Source organism: Microcaecilia unicolor, chromosome 2 (assembly GCF_901765095.1).
Source record: "Microcaecilia unicolor chromosome 2, aMicUni1.1, whole genome shotgun sequence".
Taxonomy (NCBI): Eukaryota; Metazoa; Chordata; class Amphibia; order Gymnophiona; family Siphonopidae; genus Microcaecilia; species Microcaecilia unicolor.
Genome location: NC_044032.1, coordinates 343,216,394 through 343,235,323, shown reverse-complemented (window position 1 = coordinate 343,235,323; position 18,930 = coordinate 343,216,394). Strand labels below are relative to the sequence as shown.

Below are 18,930 nucleotides of genomic sequence, written 5' to 3'. Positions count from 1 at the left end.
TATCATCTGCATAAGAATAGTATGCCACCTTAGATATATATTAAATAAACCAGGGAAAGAGGGGAGCCCTGAGGGACTCCATGGTTCTGATATATGCTTGTTCCATGTAACCTGTATGGCTATGTTGTAGAAAACCCATGAACCACCTCAAAACTTCACCCATATACCAAATGCACTTAGTCCAACTACAAGTACTTCATGACTGACCAAGTCAAAAGCAGCTGACGTATCCAATTGCATAAAGCCTGCTGTATGCCTTTATTTAGATTACATCTTAAAATTTATCAACACTGGTCTTGCCAAGATGGCGCTGTGAATGGACGCACCTGTGTTTGCTCCTGGAGGCTGCTCGTTAGTAAGCTCTGTTTGGTGCCTCCGTCGCCTCGTGGAATATGGGGAAGCGGAGGGGAAAGGTAAAGGAACGTCCCTCGGTTCCTGGGACCTCTTCGACAATGAGGCAAGCGACCTTGCAGTTCCCCAGACAGCAACTGGGTCCTCAGGGAACTTCGACCCCTTCTGCAACTCTCGGCGCATCTGCGTTGATGGAGAGTGGAAACGGGGCTTCCCTGAGCCCCATGGAACGCATTGCACCGCCCCAGCCTGGAGGAGAGTTTCTCGCAGTTTGAACAGAGACAGAGACCGAAGGGGTTCAGCCTGATTTGTGCGAGGGAAAGTCTGCAGTAACAGAAGCCGAATCTCAGCTTTGAGAACCACTACCGCAATCAGCTTTAAAGGTACTTCCTAGAGACAGTTTTCAAGTTGGCTCGGGTTGAGGATCAGCCTCATTCACCTCCAACGGCTAGTGGCGTGGTAAGACCAGCTACTGTGACGCTTGAGTCACTATGGGAGATGATGTACAACATTCAAGCCTCTATGCAACCTACTTTAAAACGGAATGTTTCAGATATTAAAACTCTTTCTGAAGCTGCCCTGCTTCAAGCGCAAATGACTGCACAGCAAACTCTGAAATTGGAGAACGTAGATATGAAAATTCAAGAAATGGGATCTGTAGAAGCAGCTTTGGTTAAAGATAATAATTTCCTTCATAAACGGTTAGAATACCTGGAAAATCAGGCTAGAAAATTAAACCTTAGGCTGCTTAATTTTCCCAAATCGCCTTTAATTTCCCTGCTGGAGATGGTCAAGAAATATATGGTTGACATTCTAGGGATGGATAAGGATTCGCTACCCCCCATTACACGGGCTTACTACATCAGGAGTGTTGGAACGGTGGAAGGAAATCCCCCGGTAATGGGGGAAGGAATGAACCTTACATCCTTCCTGGAAAGTTCATTGGAAATAATTACCCAGAGGTTGACTTTGCTTGTTACTTTTGCGCTGGAGCCTGATAGGAACGCTGTATTAAGTCTTTCCTTGAGACACTTAGAATCTCTGTTTTTGGGCTCAACAGTTAGAATTTTTCCAGATCTCTCAAGACCTACACAGATGAGACGGAGGGCCTTTCTGGAACTGAGTCCCAGGGTGGTGACTTTGGGAGCAAACTTTGTTCTACGATTTCCTTGTTTTTGTAATGTGATGTTTGAGGGTAAACCGTTTCAGTTTGTAGACCCAAAACAGTTAAAAGAATTTCTAGATGCTAGAGTTGTTGTGAATGTAGTATGCCCTCCATAAATGGCAGGCTGGGGTCTGAACCAGAGGGAGCGACCATTGTTTTTTCTCTTGTGTGCTTTTTGTAACATTTTTTTCCTTATTCTTGGAACTTAATTTTCTTTTTAACTTGTGGACAAACAGGCAGTTTAGATATTTTCCTATTTTTATGTTACTTCTTGTAAATAATGCAGATTACATATTCACACTGTGTGGTGATGTATTGAAATATATGAATAAATTAAAAAAAAAATTTATCAATACTAGCAAAACCGTTTCTGTGCTGTAGTTGGAATGAAAATTGCACGGGATCAAGAACCTGAAGTTGAAGAAGGTATTCTTCTAATTGTATCCCAACCACCATCTCAACTAACTTTGCTACAAAAAGGTGTGTGTGGTGGGGAGGGGGGGGGGGGGGGGGGGAACTTTAGCCACAGGTCTATAGTTTGAGCAACAGGTAGAATGTAAATTAGTACCTTTCAGTAGAGGAATTATAATTATGACCAAAGTTAGTTGACACAACAATCGATTTACTAAGTAAGGCTAAAGATCAGTGAGGGCTGGCTGATCTTTCCAAATCCAGGCTGGGGTTGGATCCAATACATAAACACCTTTTAAAAATGTCTTTATAAGCTTCACCAAGACGTCATCTGTAACTTTCAAAAAGGAATCCCACCCCCGATCAGCTGGAACATCATGAGAGGTCTCTCAAATTAACTTGTCTACCCAAGGAGCTGAAGGTTACTAATTCCTTAGACATTTCTGTACAGATTTTAGAGATTTTTTTTTCCCTGAAAGAAGGATGAAAAATCCACCACTAATAATTTCTAGTGTTGTAGCCTGCCTTGGCCATGTTTTAAAAGTACAAACTACTTTAGTTCTTTGGGTTATTACTTTCTGAAATTTTACAGCAGCCTTACAGAGCTTCAATCCTAGTCAGCACTGGAAACTTCTCTCCCAGAACCGTCACAATAAGGATTGAAGTATCCCCTCGGCCACTACTTGATAGAGAAGAAAGATCCAGCCACAATCTTCCCAGGCAGGTCATGGACTGATCTAGCAAGACTAAAGAAAAGGAATTTAGCAAGTGAAAACAAGTTTCACCATCCTCATCATCCTGATAGATCAGTCCAGATGAGTAGAATGTACCAAAACTTCAAGGACCCTGGGCGGAAGATCAGGCCTTGATATGCAACCCAGAGCGTTGGCTGTGAGAGATTTCTTAGCGTATAAGGTGAATTATAATCCATTGCTGAAATTAGATAATCAGTGAGTTTAATAAATATCCAAAGGAAGACTCCTGATGAGGGCCATTGTGACCAAAATATGACTCGTGTCGAGTCAATGGATATTTTCATAAACATTTTGTATATGTTGAACATTGTTTAGCTTCCTCTTTGTCACTTTCGCTGTGTTTGGCGTGTCAGAGCACAGCAAAGTGAAGCAGCAGCTCTATGGTCCCCCCTCTTCGGGGTCATTTGCAAAGTTGGAAATGACCCATCACCGAAGGAAGGGACAGGATGACCCATTACAGGAGGAGGAGAATGGGACAACAGACACTGCTGCTCACAGACATGCCCTACTGCACGAGCAGACATGAGCTCAGCACTCTGCTCTCTCGGGTGCGCTCTTTTTTTGGAGGTTTTTTTGAAAAGGCTATTTGAGCCTCCCCCCAGCAATAGCATTACGCCCTGCACCCGGGAATAAAGCTAAGCCAGGAAAAGCCAATGATGATTTTTTTTTTTTTAATGGCCTGGAATCTGCAGGAGAGCCCAGGAGGGATTTACTCCCAAACAGGGTGAGTGGGCAAATAGGGGTTGGGAACGCGCACACCTCGGGCAGGGTTCTTCAAGACCAAACCACAAGCCTCATCCAGTGGATGCTAAGAAGTACGACTGGGGGCAGTGGAGTCAAGCTCTGCACTCAAACAGGTCCAGTCCAGGGACTGGATAACCTAGGAGCGGCCCTTAGGCTCAACGAAGCTGTGCTGCTGCGACCAGCAGAACAGGGACCAGGAGCACCAGACAGCATGACTTACCATCTGCTAAGGTACAAAAAGTACTGGATTTATCCAGGTAGAACCACCAACTAATACCGGTGAGGTCACTGGTAAAGCTCTACCTCCAACTGCTGGTAGGTTGAAGGGGATAACACCCACTTGCGCAGGACAGTGTAGCTAGATGCATTCTCATATTTTCTTCCACTATCAAGGGTCCACATGCCATTCTATGCAATATCTCCCTTTAAGCAGATATTTGAACAAACCACCTCTCCATACTGTAAACTCACCATTACCCCCCCCCCCCCCCCCCCCCCCCCCCCCCAGAAAGCATGTGGCTTACCATGTGATAAACATGCTTACCACAATCCTCTGGTTCTTCTTTCTGGGATTGCTATTGTCTTTGTTCTTGTACAAAGCAAAATCCATATTTTCTGGATCCTTAAGTTTCCCATTTGAAAACTGAACTACAAATGCAAACCAAAAATAAAATGTCAATTGAAATAGTAATACCTATTAGCACTGAACATTTTAAAATAACTGACTTTAAATAGTAGGCACACTATTTGCTTGTTCAGAAAAATTCAAGGGCACCCTCCCCCCCCCCCCCTTCAGAAATTTTCCAGCTCTCTTGAACTGTGCAAAATAAGTGCTGCAGTAATTTAGACCCTGCCTTGCACCAAACTCAATTTACTGCAATTATTCATTTCCAGCCCTCAAGGGCCACAAACAAATCAGATGTTCAGGATACCCCTAATGAATACAGATAAGATTTGTATGAATGCATACTGTCTCCAGTGTACACAAATCTCTCTCAGGTGTATTTATTAGTGACATCCTAAAAACCTAACCCATTTGTGGCTGTCGTGAACCAAAGCATACACCTAACTGCACCTGCTGCATTGTCTATTCCAGAAATCAATCTTGTGCTGAGAACGTTTGAGACATAAGGTAGCACAGAAAGTATCCAGTAAACTAGCGACTAGGGGCACCATGTACAATCACATTGTAGACAATACAAAGCCCCAGTTTAAAAAGACCCACTGGTTTCAGAGAGGACAGATTCTGAACCTTTACTGCCCAATCCTTGCGAGTTCTCTGGAAGATGATGTGAAGAAACAGTGTGTTCTAAGCATGTAAAATGTATTGGATATTTTCTTGCATTATGCTCTGGAGTGTACTTCTCCTGTTTGGCCAGTAGATGGTGCATGTTTAAGGTTAAAGCTGTTAGAGGACTGACTTGTCTTTCTTTATTTGACACACAGATAATAGGAAGTGTCTATAGTGATGTAACCAGATTTTATTTGAAACTTGACTGCTCTGGGCTCCTCCGATTGGCCTGAAGTTTTGAAAAATTACTCAGTAGTGCCGACTGTTGCTTCAGACCTAACAAGGAAGGAAAGAGACAGATCTCTTTGCTGAGGCTCTGTGAATAGTTATATGTCCTGACCTTCCCAGGTACTGTTTAGACAGTATATAGATGTTAAGTGTTATAATTGATCTATATGTCAGTTACATGTTATTGTTTGCTAATTGCACATTTTTTTGTTCAATGTTCAATTTTTATAAGAATAAAAAAAAATGGTTTGTTTGCTCTGCTTGTCTGGACTGATAAAGGATCCTGGTGGTTTGCGTGTTGTGTCTGTGAGTGCTTTCTGGGAACTGTAGGACTATTGGGAGTGTGGCCCCAGTAACCTAGAAATGACTGGAGGTTATTGGAGAGCAGAAGACTCACCCAGAGGCGGTTGTGACCCAGTCAGTGGGAGGAGGGTGCTAGTGTAAAGCAGAAGCATCAGGTGAAGGCAGACCTGACCTGTGCTGGTGACAGACCCTCTAAGTGGCCGCAGAGTAACCCCAGGCAGGTGGCCAGGTGTTTCATGACAGATGGTATTGAGCAAATGGGAAAAATACTGCAGGTCTAAGCACTCAACTCAGCAGCTTAGATTTTGAGTGAACACAAACAAACCAAATATTTACATAAGAACATAAAAGTAGCGTGAAGAAACAGTGTATTTTAACCATTACCCTTTCAAAGAGAAATTAAGGATGATCACTATTACCTCCCATGCTTCACCAACCGAGCAAAGGAGACTGGATGTGTACACTGGATCTCAAGTATGCATACACATCCTTCCTATATGTGGTACTTCAGGTTTACCCTTCAGTCAAATCATTTCCAGTACAAAGTCTTTCCTTTTGGTATTTCATGGACCGCCAAAGCGTTTTCCAAGTGCCTCATGGTGGTGGCTATGCACCTTCACAAGGCCACTCAGAATTTCCATACCTGGATTGGCTTCTAGTGGCTCAAAAAGTCACAGGCTTAACTGTTCTAGACCAGGGTTGACCAGCCTCAGTCCTTGAGGGCTGCAATCCAGGTGGGTTTTCAGGATTTTCCTAATAAATATGCATGAGATCTATTTGCATACACTGCCTCCATTGTACGCAAATCGAGCCAAATCGACAGGGTAAAGAATGATAAGTCACCTGGACTGGATGGTATACACCCTAGGGTACTGAAAGAACTCAAATATGAAATTGCTGATCTGCTATTAGTGATATTATTTATTCATTACATTTATAACCTGCCTACCCAAACATCCTGTATAAATTGTGTGCTGCATTTTTATAGCCAAACGCAGTGTGTTAAAGCACTGGCCGATAATGGCTTTACATAAAGGGTTACAAGAAAGACCCCGGTTTTCATGTACCCAGGGTAGGAATATGGGGGGGGAGATCTTATCTAAACACAGGGGAGGGACATCATCAATGAGTGATCAAGACAGAGGACATGGTCCATATCAGCACTGTGTTTATTGTAAATATGCGATCCATACTGATAAAGTGTGGATAAAAAAAAATACTGGCAAGCAATTTTATTCGCATTTGAAAACATGTGACTAGTGGTGTAGTTTATGGCATCATGTGCCCTTGTCAATTAAGGTACATAGGTGAAACTAAACGGAAGATAAAGTATAGGACAGCTCAGCATTTGAGCAATACAATTACAGCAGATGGAGACTCCTTTAGTACACCATTGGATTAATAAATCGACATTCTTTAGAGGAGCTGCAATTTGTAGTATTGATTCAAATTAAGAATACTGGGGGAGATGTAGAGAAAATTAATATTGAAGGAACAAAGATTGAGCCTAATGGGTTAAACAAAGATTGATTGGGCGTTGTTAATGGCTTTATAAACAGGTGTGGGAGGTAGTTAGTCTCCAGATCTGTGAGTGTTGCAGGTGTGCACGCTGCTGAATAGGAGCATGGGGTATGCCTAACCGAAGTAAGAGGCTAGGCAAGGTATGGAGTGGAGGAGTGGCATAGTGGTTAGGGTGGTGGACTTTGGTCCTGGGGAACTGAGGAACTGAGTTCAATTCCCACTTCAGGCACAGGCAGCTCCTTGTGACTCTGGGCAAGTCACTTAACCCTCCATTGCCCCATGTAAGCCACATAGAGCCTGCCATGGGTGGGAAAGCGCAGGGTACAAATGTAACAAAAATAAATAAATGTAATACAAAGTTTACAATGTTGTATACATGTGTATTTATGTAGTGTGGTTGTAATACTGTTTATTACTTGTTGTAGTACCGTCTCCTGAAGAAGTATGAATGAAACACGGCCAGTGTTGAGACCTAAAGAGATTTAAGAGACCTCAAAAAAACATTTTAAAGATTTCTTATGGCAGTATGATGTGAATGAAGATATTGTGCAGCACTCGATGACCTTTGCGCAGTGTGAGGTGTTCCCAAGCTGCGTATCGGACTGCAAATTTCAAGTTTCTAGTGTCAACCCTTTGCTGGCTGTTTTGTATTAACGGCTAGTTGAACTTGGGGGATTTGTGGAGTTTACATTTTGAGTGATCTTTAATAATTTTTCCGGCAGTGAAGGAGTACACTGAGAAGAATTACATCAATATATGGACATTCTATATGGAAGTAATTGCTGTGAGGAGCAGGTGCAGTTTTAAAATGTTTGTTTGAGGTTATATTGTGAAATAAAGATGGCATGTTTTTAAACAGCAGGAGTGAGTTAGTAGGTAAATGTAAGGTTATGTTGTTATGTCAATTAACTAGTTATTAGGTTTCTTACAAATATTTATAAGGGATATCCTGAAAACCTGACCTGTTTGCAGCACTCAAGGCCTGAACTCCTATACTCATGGAATAGAGAATACAAAAAAAATATCATAATGCTTCTGTATTGCTCCATGGTGCAACCTGATCCTAATTATTGTGTACAATTCTGGTTGCCATATCTAAAAAAAACACAAACATAAAGCAGAGTTAGAAAAGGTATAGATAAGGGCAACCAAAAAGATTATGGTGATGAAACTCTCACAGGAGGAAAAGCTATGGAGTTCAGGGCTCTTCAACTTGGAGAATGCTGAGGAAAAATAGGATAGAGGTCTATAAAATAATGAGTGGAGTGCAATGGGTAGATGCAATCAATATTTTTTTTTTCAACAAATGAAAAGACATACCATGTTATTAAATAGCATATTTAAAACAAAATGGGAGAAAATATTTTTTCATTCAACACAAAGTTGAAGTCTGGAAAAGAGAATGACACAGGGACAAAGTTTGCCCTCATCCCCACCAACTCCGCACTAGTTTCATCATTTTCAATAAAAGAATAGCTCACTTTTTGTACGAGACCGGTGCCGGAAAGAATATTTGAAGCGGGGGAGTCGGAGAAACTAAACAAATTCTCTGTAACCTTGGAGGATGTAATGGGTCAGTTCAGCAAGCTGAAGAGTAGTAAATCACCGGGACCTGATGGTATTCATCCCAGAGTATTAATAGAACTAAAAAATGAACTTGCGGAGCTACTGTTAGAAATATGCAATCTGTCCCTAAAATCGAGTGTAATACCGGAAGACTGGAGGGTAGCCAATGTTACTCCGATTTTTAAGAAAGGTTCCAGAGGAGATCCGGGAAATTATAGACCGGTGAGTCTGACGTCGGTGCCGGGCAAGATGGTGGAGGCTATTATTAAGAATAAAATTGCAGAGCATATACAAAAACATGGACTGATGAGACAAAGTCAGCACGGATTTAGTGAAGGGAAGTCTTGCCTCACCAATCTAATGCATTTTTTTGAGGGGGTAAGCAAACATGTGGACAATGGGGAGCCGGTTGATATTGTATATCTGGATTTTCAGAAGGCGTTTGACAAAGTGCCGCACGAAAGACTCCTGAAGAAATTGCAGAGTCATGGAATCGGAGGTAGGGTATTATTATGGATTAAGAACTGGTTGAAAGATAGGAAGCAGAGAGTAGGATTGCGTGGCCAGTATTCTCAGTGGAGGAGGGTAGTTAGTGGGGTCCCGCAGGGGTCTGTGCTGGGTCCGTTGCTTTTTAATGTATTTATAAATGACCTAGAGATGGGAATAACTAGTGAGGTAATTAAATTCGCCGATGACACAAAATTATTCAGGGTCGTCAAGTCGCAGGAGGAATGTGAACGATTACAGGAGGACCTTGCGAGACTGGGAGAATGGGCGTGCAAGTGGCAGATGAAGTTCAATGTTGACAAGTGCAAAGTGATGCATGTGGGTAAGAGGAACCCGAATTATAGCTACGTCTTGCAAGGTTCCGCGTTAGGAGTTACGGATCAAGAAAGGGATCTGGGTGTCGTCGTCGATGATACGCTGAAACCTTCTGCTCAGTGTGCTGCTGCGGCTAGGAAAGCAAATAGAATGTTGGGTGTTATTAGGAAGGGTATGGAGTCCAGGTGTGCGGATGTTATAATGCCGTTGTATCGCTCCATGGTGCGACCGCACCTGGAGTATTGTGTTCAGTACTGGTCTCCGTATCTCAAAAAAGATATAGTAGAATTGGAAAAGGTACAGCGAAGGGCGACGAAAATGATAATGGGGATGGGACGACTTTCCTATGAAGAGAGGCTGAGAAGGCTAGGGCTTTTCAGCTTGGAGAAGAGACGGCTGAGGGGAGATATGATAGAAGTGTATAAAATAATGAGTGGAATGGATCGGGTGGATGTGAAGCGACTGTTCACGCTATCCAAAAATAATAGGACTAGAGGGCATGAGTTGAAGCTACAGTGTGGTAAATTTAAAACGAATCGGAGAAAATTTTTCTTCACCCAACGTGTAATTAGACTCTGGAATTCGTTGCCGGAGAACGTGGTACGGGCGGTTAGCTTGACGGAGTTTAAAAAGGGGTTAGATAGATTCCTAAAGGACAAGTCCATAGACCGCTATTAAATGGACTTGGAAAAATTCCGCATTTTTAGGTATAACTTGTCTGGAATGTTTTTACGTTTGGGGAGCGTGCCAGGTGCCCTTGACCTGGATTGGCCACTGTCGGTGACAGGATGCTGGGCTAGATGGACCTTTGGTCTTTCCCAGTATGGCACTACTTATGTACTTATGTACTTATGTTGCAGAGACAGGGTGGGGATGAGGATGGGGATGTCCCCATGTCACTCTACTCTGGAACTTGTTCCCAGAGGATGTCATAAACACAGTTGGTGTAGCTGGGTTTAAAAAATGTCTTGACAAATTCTTGCATGAAAAGTCCATAACCCATTATTAAGGTAGACCTGGGGAAAGCCTCTGTTTATCCTTGGGGTTCAGTAGCATGGCATCGTGGTACTTTTTAGATTTTGCCAAGTGGATCTGGATTGGCCACTTTTGGAAACAGGATGCAGAGCTACATGGATCATTGGTCTGTGCCAATATGGAGAAAAGGCGGCTGTGGGGAGATATGATAGAGGTCCATAAAATAATGAGTGGAGTTGAACGGGTAGACGTGAAGCGTATGTTTATGCTTTCCAAAAATACTAGGACAAGGGGGCATGCGATAAAACTACAATGTAGTAAATTTAAAACGAATCGGAGAAAATTTTTCTTCACTCGTGTAATTAAACTCTGGAATTCATTGCCAGAGAATGTGGTAAAGGCGGTTAGCTTAGCGGAGTTTAAAAAAGGTTTAGATGGCTTCCTAAAGGAAAAGTCCATAGACCGTTATTAAATGGACTTGGGAAAATCCACTATTTCTGGGATAAGCAGTATAAAATGTTTTGTACATTTTGGGGATCTTGCCGGGTATTTGTGACCTGGATTGGCCACTGTTGGAAACAGGATGCTGGGCTCGATGGACCTTTGGTCTTTCCCAGTATGGCAATACTTATGTAATATGGAATTCTTATGTTCTTAGGACTTAAGAACAAGAAACTAAAAAGTCTTACTTGCATAATTACTTCTTCTTTTCTATAGCTGTTCCTTCACATGAAAGATGTACAGTATGTTATGTACATCAGTGAAAAGCTGTACATTTTAGAAAGAATGTGAAAAATGATGCTGAAAGAGAAAGCTTTCACAAGGCACTATGTTACTCAATGTAGAAAATGTGCAGGATGATGCACTGGTGAGACAACTCAGATATTAAAGACTAGAATCAACATGCATAAACATAAAATCACATGCCTCAAAGCAAATCATGTGGGGAGAGAGATGATCCTTAAGTACCAAGAAAAACAGTTGGAGACCAAGAAAATGATGCATAAAGATACAGAAATATTTCCTGTCGTTTTGGGTGCCACAGGCTTGATCAAAAAACATCCAAGTGCTCCTGAAAATTGCCAATCCGTGTTACATCTTATGAACTCCAGTAGGAAGCTCTCTTTGGCACAATGCAAGTATTATGGCAAGAGTTAGAAGTAAATCTGAAAGACAGATCATACTCCACATGCCCTGGCTTTAGAAATTACTGTCATGCTAGGCACAAAAATAACCCATTTGGAGAAATTGCCCCCGAGACAGACCAAGGCGACATCTCCATAAGGGAGCACTTTTCAGAACCACAGCACTGCATCAGACCTTATGATCAGAATGCTCATTGGAAATGTTAAAATCCAAAACCTTAGATTTTTTTTTTTTTATTATTAAAATGACTGGATATTTTGGGATCAAAGATACGAGATTTCTAAAGTACTACAGAGTTGCTAAAACAAGCTGAATTTTAATTCAGCGTCCAAATGCTTAAAGTGCATTAAACAAAACAACAAAAAAAGAAAAATAAATTTTACTCCCAGTGCAACAAACTAATAGTACACATATTGTTGCACTATTAAATGTCAAGTGCACAGACAACTGTGCACACAAAGCTGCAGTAGTTTGCACAGACTGCCATAAAAAGAGTGCTATTCACTACATCTGAGCAATTATCAGTTCCTTGTCATTAAAGGGACCAAACACCATTCAGTTTTGAAAACACATCATTGCAGAGTGTGAATATTAAATGATGGCTATATCAGCACTTACTGTTCAGTCCCTCATCCTCCCACTGAGCTTAGCAGGCAGGCACTTCTCTTTAATTATAGTAATCAGAAGGTGGATTCATTTGGCTCACATTTTTTAAGATACAGGGAAGGAACAGGTTAGTGTGTTCACTCTGCTGAAAAGTTTTAATTTTTTTTTCTTTTCTTTTAATACTGGGGGCTGGAGGTGGGGGGGGATGTCCACTCAGCCTGCTGTATCTTAGACATTTGGAGCAGAAGGGTCAGGATTCTACTTGCAGTCCACGCATATCATGCCTTTCAGCACCTGCTGGTCTTTTGTTTTGATTACTTTGTAAGGGGATGGATTAAAGTTTGCAATGACTTCATGTGTACATCACCATTTTTGTATCAATCAGATGTCAACTCTGGATTATTTACATTCTATAATATTCTATTTTTCCCTAGTGCTCCCACAACAATTTGATCCAGGTCTTGTTTTACCCAATAACATGCATGGATTTGTGGCTCCAATTTACTAATGAAAAAACATCCTGTACATGTTAATCTGAAACAAAGACCAGCCAGCTGGCAAACCTGAAGGATTAACACGACAACCACATAAAGCTGTGCACTGCAGTAATTTTAGGGAAGTTTAAGTTTCTTTATAGTACAGAACAGGGTATGATCACAAGCATCCATCTGTAGACCCTTCTTCAGGTGTTTACTACAAATCCCAACCTCTATCACCCTGAAACCCAGATATTTTGCCCTGACGCCCAGGTGTTCTGTACCTGTCACCTACATAGCATCTTAACTCTCTTGTAGAGAGTTGCACAGGAATGATAGCGGAGATCCCCTCCAGGTCCACAGCTCCAGTGGAGGTGAGCCTCAGGATACCCTCCTTGAATATACCTCAATGCACCCTGGTGGTCTCTTTGGGGCAGGAAAGATCCCACTATTTCATGCCTGCTACCACTGACCCGCTCACTGCCCCCACTTCATCAAAATGGCTACCAAGACTTCAAGCAGTGGCCCCAAACGATGTCTTGCGAGGCCACAGCTTGACGTCTCAGCAGCGAGCAACCAGCAACAGGAAAAAGTGGGGATCTTTCCTGCCCTGAAGAGGCCACTAGACCACCAGGGTGCACTGAGGTACATTGGGGAGGGCATCCTGACTCAGTGCTGGAGGGGAGGTGGATGGAGTAATGGGTGGGTGGAGTGTGGGTACAGGGAGGCAGGCAGGGATGGAGTGGGACTAGAACTGGAAAAAAAAGATTGGTAAGGGCGACTACTTGGAGTGGAGGAAGGGAAAAGGAGGAAGAGAGCATATGGAATAGTTGGGGATGAAGAAGAGGGGAGCATGCTGCTGGTGGATGGGAGGGAAAGAAATGGGGGACATGGATGTTTGTTTTTTAATGTATCTTTTTACATTTTGTATTTAGCAGAGTACCAAAGAAAATACATTTATGTTACTTTTACCAGTATTTTCACTGCTTATAGAATATGGCTTTATGGGGGGACGGTCAAGGTGCCTGTGGAGTGGGGGCAAGGTGGGGATGGAGTAGAAGTAGTCCACAGCACGGGGAGGGTTAACCAGCTGGAGTCTAGAAGTGCAGCTGGCTGGAAACTATATATGGAAGTAGCTGGTTATCTCGTGTAGAGTGAGGGAGGAAGGGTGGCTGACTAGGGAGGTTCGACACTGTTGGGAACAAGAATATTGTGGCTACAAGAAGGAGACTATATTGCCAGAAATGAGTATGGAGATTAAGACGAACAGTGTTGGGAGAAGATAAGAGTCAAGAAGTGTGCTGAGAATGAGAGACTCGAGAAAGAAAGACCGGTGGGGACCCAGGACATAGAAAGGAGTGGAGGAGTGGCTAGTGGTTAGGGTGGTGGACTTTGGTCCTGGGGAACTGAGGAACTGAGTTCAATTCCCACTTCAGGCACAGGCAGCTCCTTGTGACTCTGGGCAAGTCACTTAACCCTCCATTGCCCCATGTAAGCCGCATCGAGCCTGCCATGGGAAAGCGCGGAGTACAAATGTAACAAAATAAACGAAAAGGTAATCACTCGGGCACAGCTAACTCACAGCATGTTTGCAGCAAATGAAATCTGCTTTACTGAGCATCCCCTTCCACGCACTAATGGAAAAGAGTCTCAGTAAACCGAGATGTACAGGAGATGCTGCAAATCTGTGAACAAGTACCTAAGAAACTTAGAAACTAACGGCTAAGGGACCCTTTCAAACTTCTTCCCAATAAACCCTCTTGCTCTTCACAGGGCACGAGGGAGAAAGCCCACCGAACACACTGACTCGTATGTTTTTGAGCTGGTTCCTCAGTCCAAGGAAAATCTGTCACGAAACCTTTCGTTCTCTCGTCTCAACTCAAACAAAAAGCTAAGCTTGCACAATCCTTACCAAGCGCAGCGCTTTGCCCTGGCAGCGGATCACCGCAATACTCCCAGACAGCACGAGCAGCCATCACGCTCCACACGCCGAGACTAAATAAATACCGCGCACGCGTCGTTGCACTCCTGGGTCAGAGACAGACTGCAAGGAAGAGGAAGTGGAATGAATCACGCAGGCGCAAGGGGAGGAGTCGGAAATGTAATGACAGAGGACGGCATTAGCAAGGAGGTTTAATAAACAGGAGTGCACGTCAGCCTATCTAGTCCATTCTAAGTAAGGAAGCCAATTAGGACAATCTAAGTTTCTCTTGCCCAGCGCAGCCGTCATCCCCGTTCACTCAAAACAAAGCAAGCAAACCTGTGATGAGCTGCTGCATCCATGTTGTCGGGTTTTGGTGTTTTGTTTTTTTTTAATTTTTGGTCCATCAGTAACAACTAAAGCTGTTTCAGTTGGATAGGCAGTGCTTTAAAAGATGGAGGACACAAGTTTGTTTTCTGGTTTGTTTGTTTTTTTACTTATTGGGCAGCTTTTTTATTTATTTGAAAGCTTTCCATATGTATATATAAATATCATTAAATTATTATTATTATTTATTGCATTTGTATCCCACATTCCCTCACCTATTTGCAGGCTCAATGTGGCTTACATAGATTTAATAACATTGTCATAGTTGGATCTCAGATACAGTTAGTTATGTGTAGCGATTAAGGAAGGGGAGAGGGAAGAAGGAAGAGAGTTGTTAAGGTAGTTATAGAGGGTGTGCGTTCATAATTGAGTGGACTTAGCTTATTTTCAAAGCACTTAGCCTCCCAAAGTTCCATAGAAACCTATGGAACTTAGCCTCCCAAAGTGCTTTGAAAATATGCCTCTCTGTGAGGTTATAGGTTTTCATTGTAGGCTTTGTTGAAGAAGAATGTTTTCAGAGATTTTCAAAACATAATTGTTTCTTTGATTGCTAACAATTGAATATCACTAAAACAGCTTAAAAATTATTATAGCTGGTAGAAACAGCAATTTTAAACTCGTGTTTTGTGCTCATTTTTCTACACTAAAATCTAAATACACTGTATGCAATACAGATGGCCAAATTTCAGTGAGGATATCCTGTTTCCTGATGAGTTCATCTTAAATGTTGTTGTAATCTGCCTTGGGAAGCCTGGAGGCATATTTTCAAAGCACTTTGGGAGGCTAAGTTCCATAGGTTTCTATGGAACTTTGGGAGGCTAAGTGCTTTGAAAATATGCCTCATAGTGTTATAAAGATGGTGGAATATATTGAAATTAAATTGAAGAAGAAATAAACTCTGCTTTCATTGGGGCACATGAAATCACATCTTCATCTGTATCTAAAAGTTTACCTTTTAGATACACAAATGAACCTTGTTTGAGTCACCCATTTGTCGGGTGGGACCACATTTGAGGGTGGAGAAGATCTTGGTTAGGGTAGGGAAGTGCACAAAAGATATGTCCTGGACATTAGGCTGGATGTGACCTGTGCCTATGACATGTGTGAGTTGAAAGTTCGTAGTAAGGTTCAACATTATATTATTAGAGGGGAGGGGTTGGGGAGTAATGGGAAGGAAGGATTCTATGTTAAAAGCTTGATGACAATATATATCTTTTCTACATTTTTATGTATTGATATATGTATTGGTTAATGTGTCATCAATAAAAATGTATACACAAATGGATTATTCTGTTGTTTGAGCATGCTTCAGGGACAAGTGGTTTATAAGTCAAAATAATAAAAATATTTTCTGTCAAACAGATCTCTCATGTGTGGAAACATAACTAAATGGGCTATAAGCCCCTCATGCAGTCCATTGGTTTTCTTATATTTTGTTCTTGTGGTGGCTTATACTGTGCCAGAACTGGACATACAGTGAGACAATATTAGAATTCAGTAACATGCAAAACTTATTTTTTATGTTTTAATCATCTTTATTAAAAGCAAAACATACAGAACAAGAACAAAAATAGTAAACCATCCAACATGGCACGATAAAAACTTTTACAGAGAACATACCCCAAGAACCCTTCCCCACCCATACTCCTCTCCCTCCCTATAAGCCCACCTGTTTCCACCCACCAAAATAACACAACAGATCAGTAGGACTCAAAGCATTTCATAACAAGCACTGCCTCCACTGTATGCAAATCTCTCTAATGAATATTCATTGTCAATATCCTGACTGCCTTGGGTAACTCCAGGACCAGGTTATCCTGGAGGCAGACACGGTCATATAATTAACATTATAATTGTATTTGGGTAATATAACTGAGAAGATGCTATTAAAAATTATATTACAAAGCATGAAGCTGACTTGGTTAACTTCTGCTGTATATCAACCAGTAGTAAATAATAGTAATAAACAATATTAAGTGCATTTTTATAATATATTACTGCATTCTTCAAAACAGAAGGAGCAAGTTCCCACAAACCACCTTTCTCTTTTGATCTAGGCAAAGAAAAAAAATGCTTTCAAATGCTCCCTGGTTTCAACCTAATACATGTTAAATGTAGGATATGAATGTCATAAATAAATAGAAACTCTGAATGTTGAGCACCTGATTCTCATAACATGATGTCTGTTTTAGTGGCCCATTACCAGGAGAAAAAAATATCTGCACAAATATAACATATGCTAGGGTGTCCCTGTACCAGCCCCTCCAACTGACCACTGATTAAGATTTTATGACAAATTACTACTCTACCTATGAAAGGTATTCCGTTATAATACTTCCTCTTTGTACATCCATATGCTGCACAAGCTGGCATGTTTGAGAAAATAAGTGAGATTAAATAAAAATGCTACCAACAATAAAGAATGACAAGGTGAATGCTATAGCTCATAGGTTTGCTTGTTTTGTTTTGAGTGAATGGGGCTGAGAGCCAGGGCTGCCGAGAGGGGGGGGGGGACAGGGGGGACAAAATTCCCCAGGCCCGAGCCTCCAAGGGGGGGCCCAGCGCTGGGGCCTCTCTCCTTTTCCTGCTCCCAGGCCGCCGGCCTTAGTCTCCACCTGCCTACCCTCAGCTCCCTCGACAGCCCCCTTCTGTCTGCCACAGGGCCCCCTGCATTAAAAAAAAATCTCTAATTGGCAGCACAGCGCCTTGCGTCTGTGTGAAAGCGGCAGATCATCTCGGGCCTTCCCTCACTGTGTCCTGCCCTAGGGCGGGGCACAGTGAGGGCAGGCCCAAGGAGAGGCGATCTGTCTCTTTCACACAGAGGTGAGGCGCTGTGCTGCCGATTCAGAACATGCCAGTTTGTGCAGCATATGGATGTACACAGAGAAAGTGTAATAATGGAATAACTTTTCATAGGTAGCTTAGTTTTTTTTTATTTTTTATAAATCGTAATCAGTGTGTAATTTGGAGGGGCTGGTTATAGGGACAGGGAAGAACCCGACACTCTGCCCCGAAAACATGCTAGGGCTGCAACCTGGACTCAAAGCGAGTTATAGGCTAACCCTTTCTGTAAGCTGTCCTGCAAAAAGGCCAAGGTTTGAGCCACCGACTCCTGAAAAGGGGACCACACTCGGGCCTCACACCAGTCAACAAAGGTGCGCCAAACATTGGCATACGCCGTTGAGGTAGACCGCTTGTGAGCCTGCAATAAGGTAGTTATTACTACCTCTGAATAGCCCTTTTTCCTCAAACACGCCCGTTCAAGGCCATAAGACCAAAGCTGCAGGGATCCTCTATCTGAACTGGCCCCTTATGAAGAAGGTTGGACAGATCCAGAAGTCGAAAAGGCGGCTCCACTAGAAGCCGCACCAAGTCCGCACACCAAGGGTGCTGGAGCCAATCCGGAGCATGACCCATCCTGGGTGCTGAGCGATCAAGAGTAGAACCCCCCTGATCAAGGGCCATGGGGGATAAATATACAGAAGATACAGAAGAGTGTCCTCGGGCCATGGCTGAAGAAGAGCTTCCAGTCCTGCAGACCTGGGTTTTTTCCTTCTGCTGAAGAAGACTGGCACCTTGGCATGCACCTGGGTCGCCATAAGGTCTATTGACAAAGTGCCCCAAAAGCAACTGGAACACCTTCACTGACAGCTCCCACTCCGCTGGATCCAGGGTGTGTCAACTGAGAAATTCCACCTGCACATTGCTCTGACTCCCGATGTGTGCTGCCGACAGGCATAGAAGGTGAGCCTCTGCCCACCAGAGGAGGCAATATGCCTCAGTCACCAGGGCCGGGCTCTAAGTACCGTCTCGACGATTGATATAAGCTACCGCTGTCGTGTTGTCTGAAAACACCCAGACCTCTTTCCCTGACAGCAAGGTCTGAAACTCCTACAGGGTGTTCAAAACTGCCCGAAGTTCCAGGCGATTGATGAGCCAACCGTCTTCCATCATCGTGGACCAAGTTCCCTGGGCATAATGTTGAAGACAAAGAGCCCCCCCCCAACCAGAGAGACTGGTATCCGTGACTATGACTACCCACTGCGGAGCCGCCAGAGATACGCCCTTCTACAAGTGGGGACCATAAAGCCACCAGGTCAAACTGCGCCTCGTCCAGGGAAGCCACAGCAGCCGGTGTCGATAATCCTGAGAGACCGGAGACCATCTGTGGAGAAGCGAGGACTGAAGAGGCCCCATGTGAGCCCTGGCCCACAGAACTACCTCCAGGGTCGCTGCCATTAACCCCAAGACCTGAATGCAGT

The 18,930-nt window shown here is 43.0% G+C and overlaps 1 protein-coding gene across 1 annotated transcript in view; it reads right to left on the bottom strand.

Annotated features, from left to right (window-relative positions):
- Positions 1 to 14,408, bottom strand: part of POLR1E (RNA polymerase I subunit E) — a 111,867-nt gene extending 97,459 nt beyond the window's left edge. The window contains exons 1-2 of the mRNA XM_030194415.1: positions 14,273 to 14,408; positions 3,971 to 4,074 (exon numbers count right to left, since the gene is read on the bottom strand). Coding sequence (XP_030050275.1) covers positions 3,971 to 4,074; positions 14,273 to 14,336 — 168 coding nt within the window. The 5' untranslated portion in view covers positions 14,337 to 14,408. The remainder of the gene's footprint in view (positions 1 to 3,970; positions 4,075 to 14,272) is intronic.
- Positions 14,409 to 18,930: the final 4,522 nt, after the last annotated feature.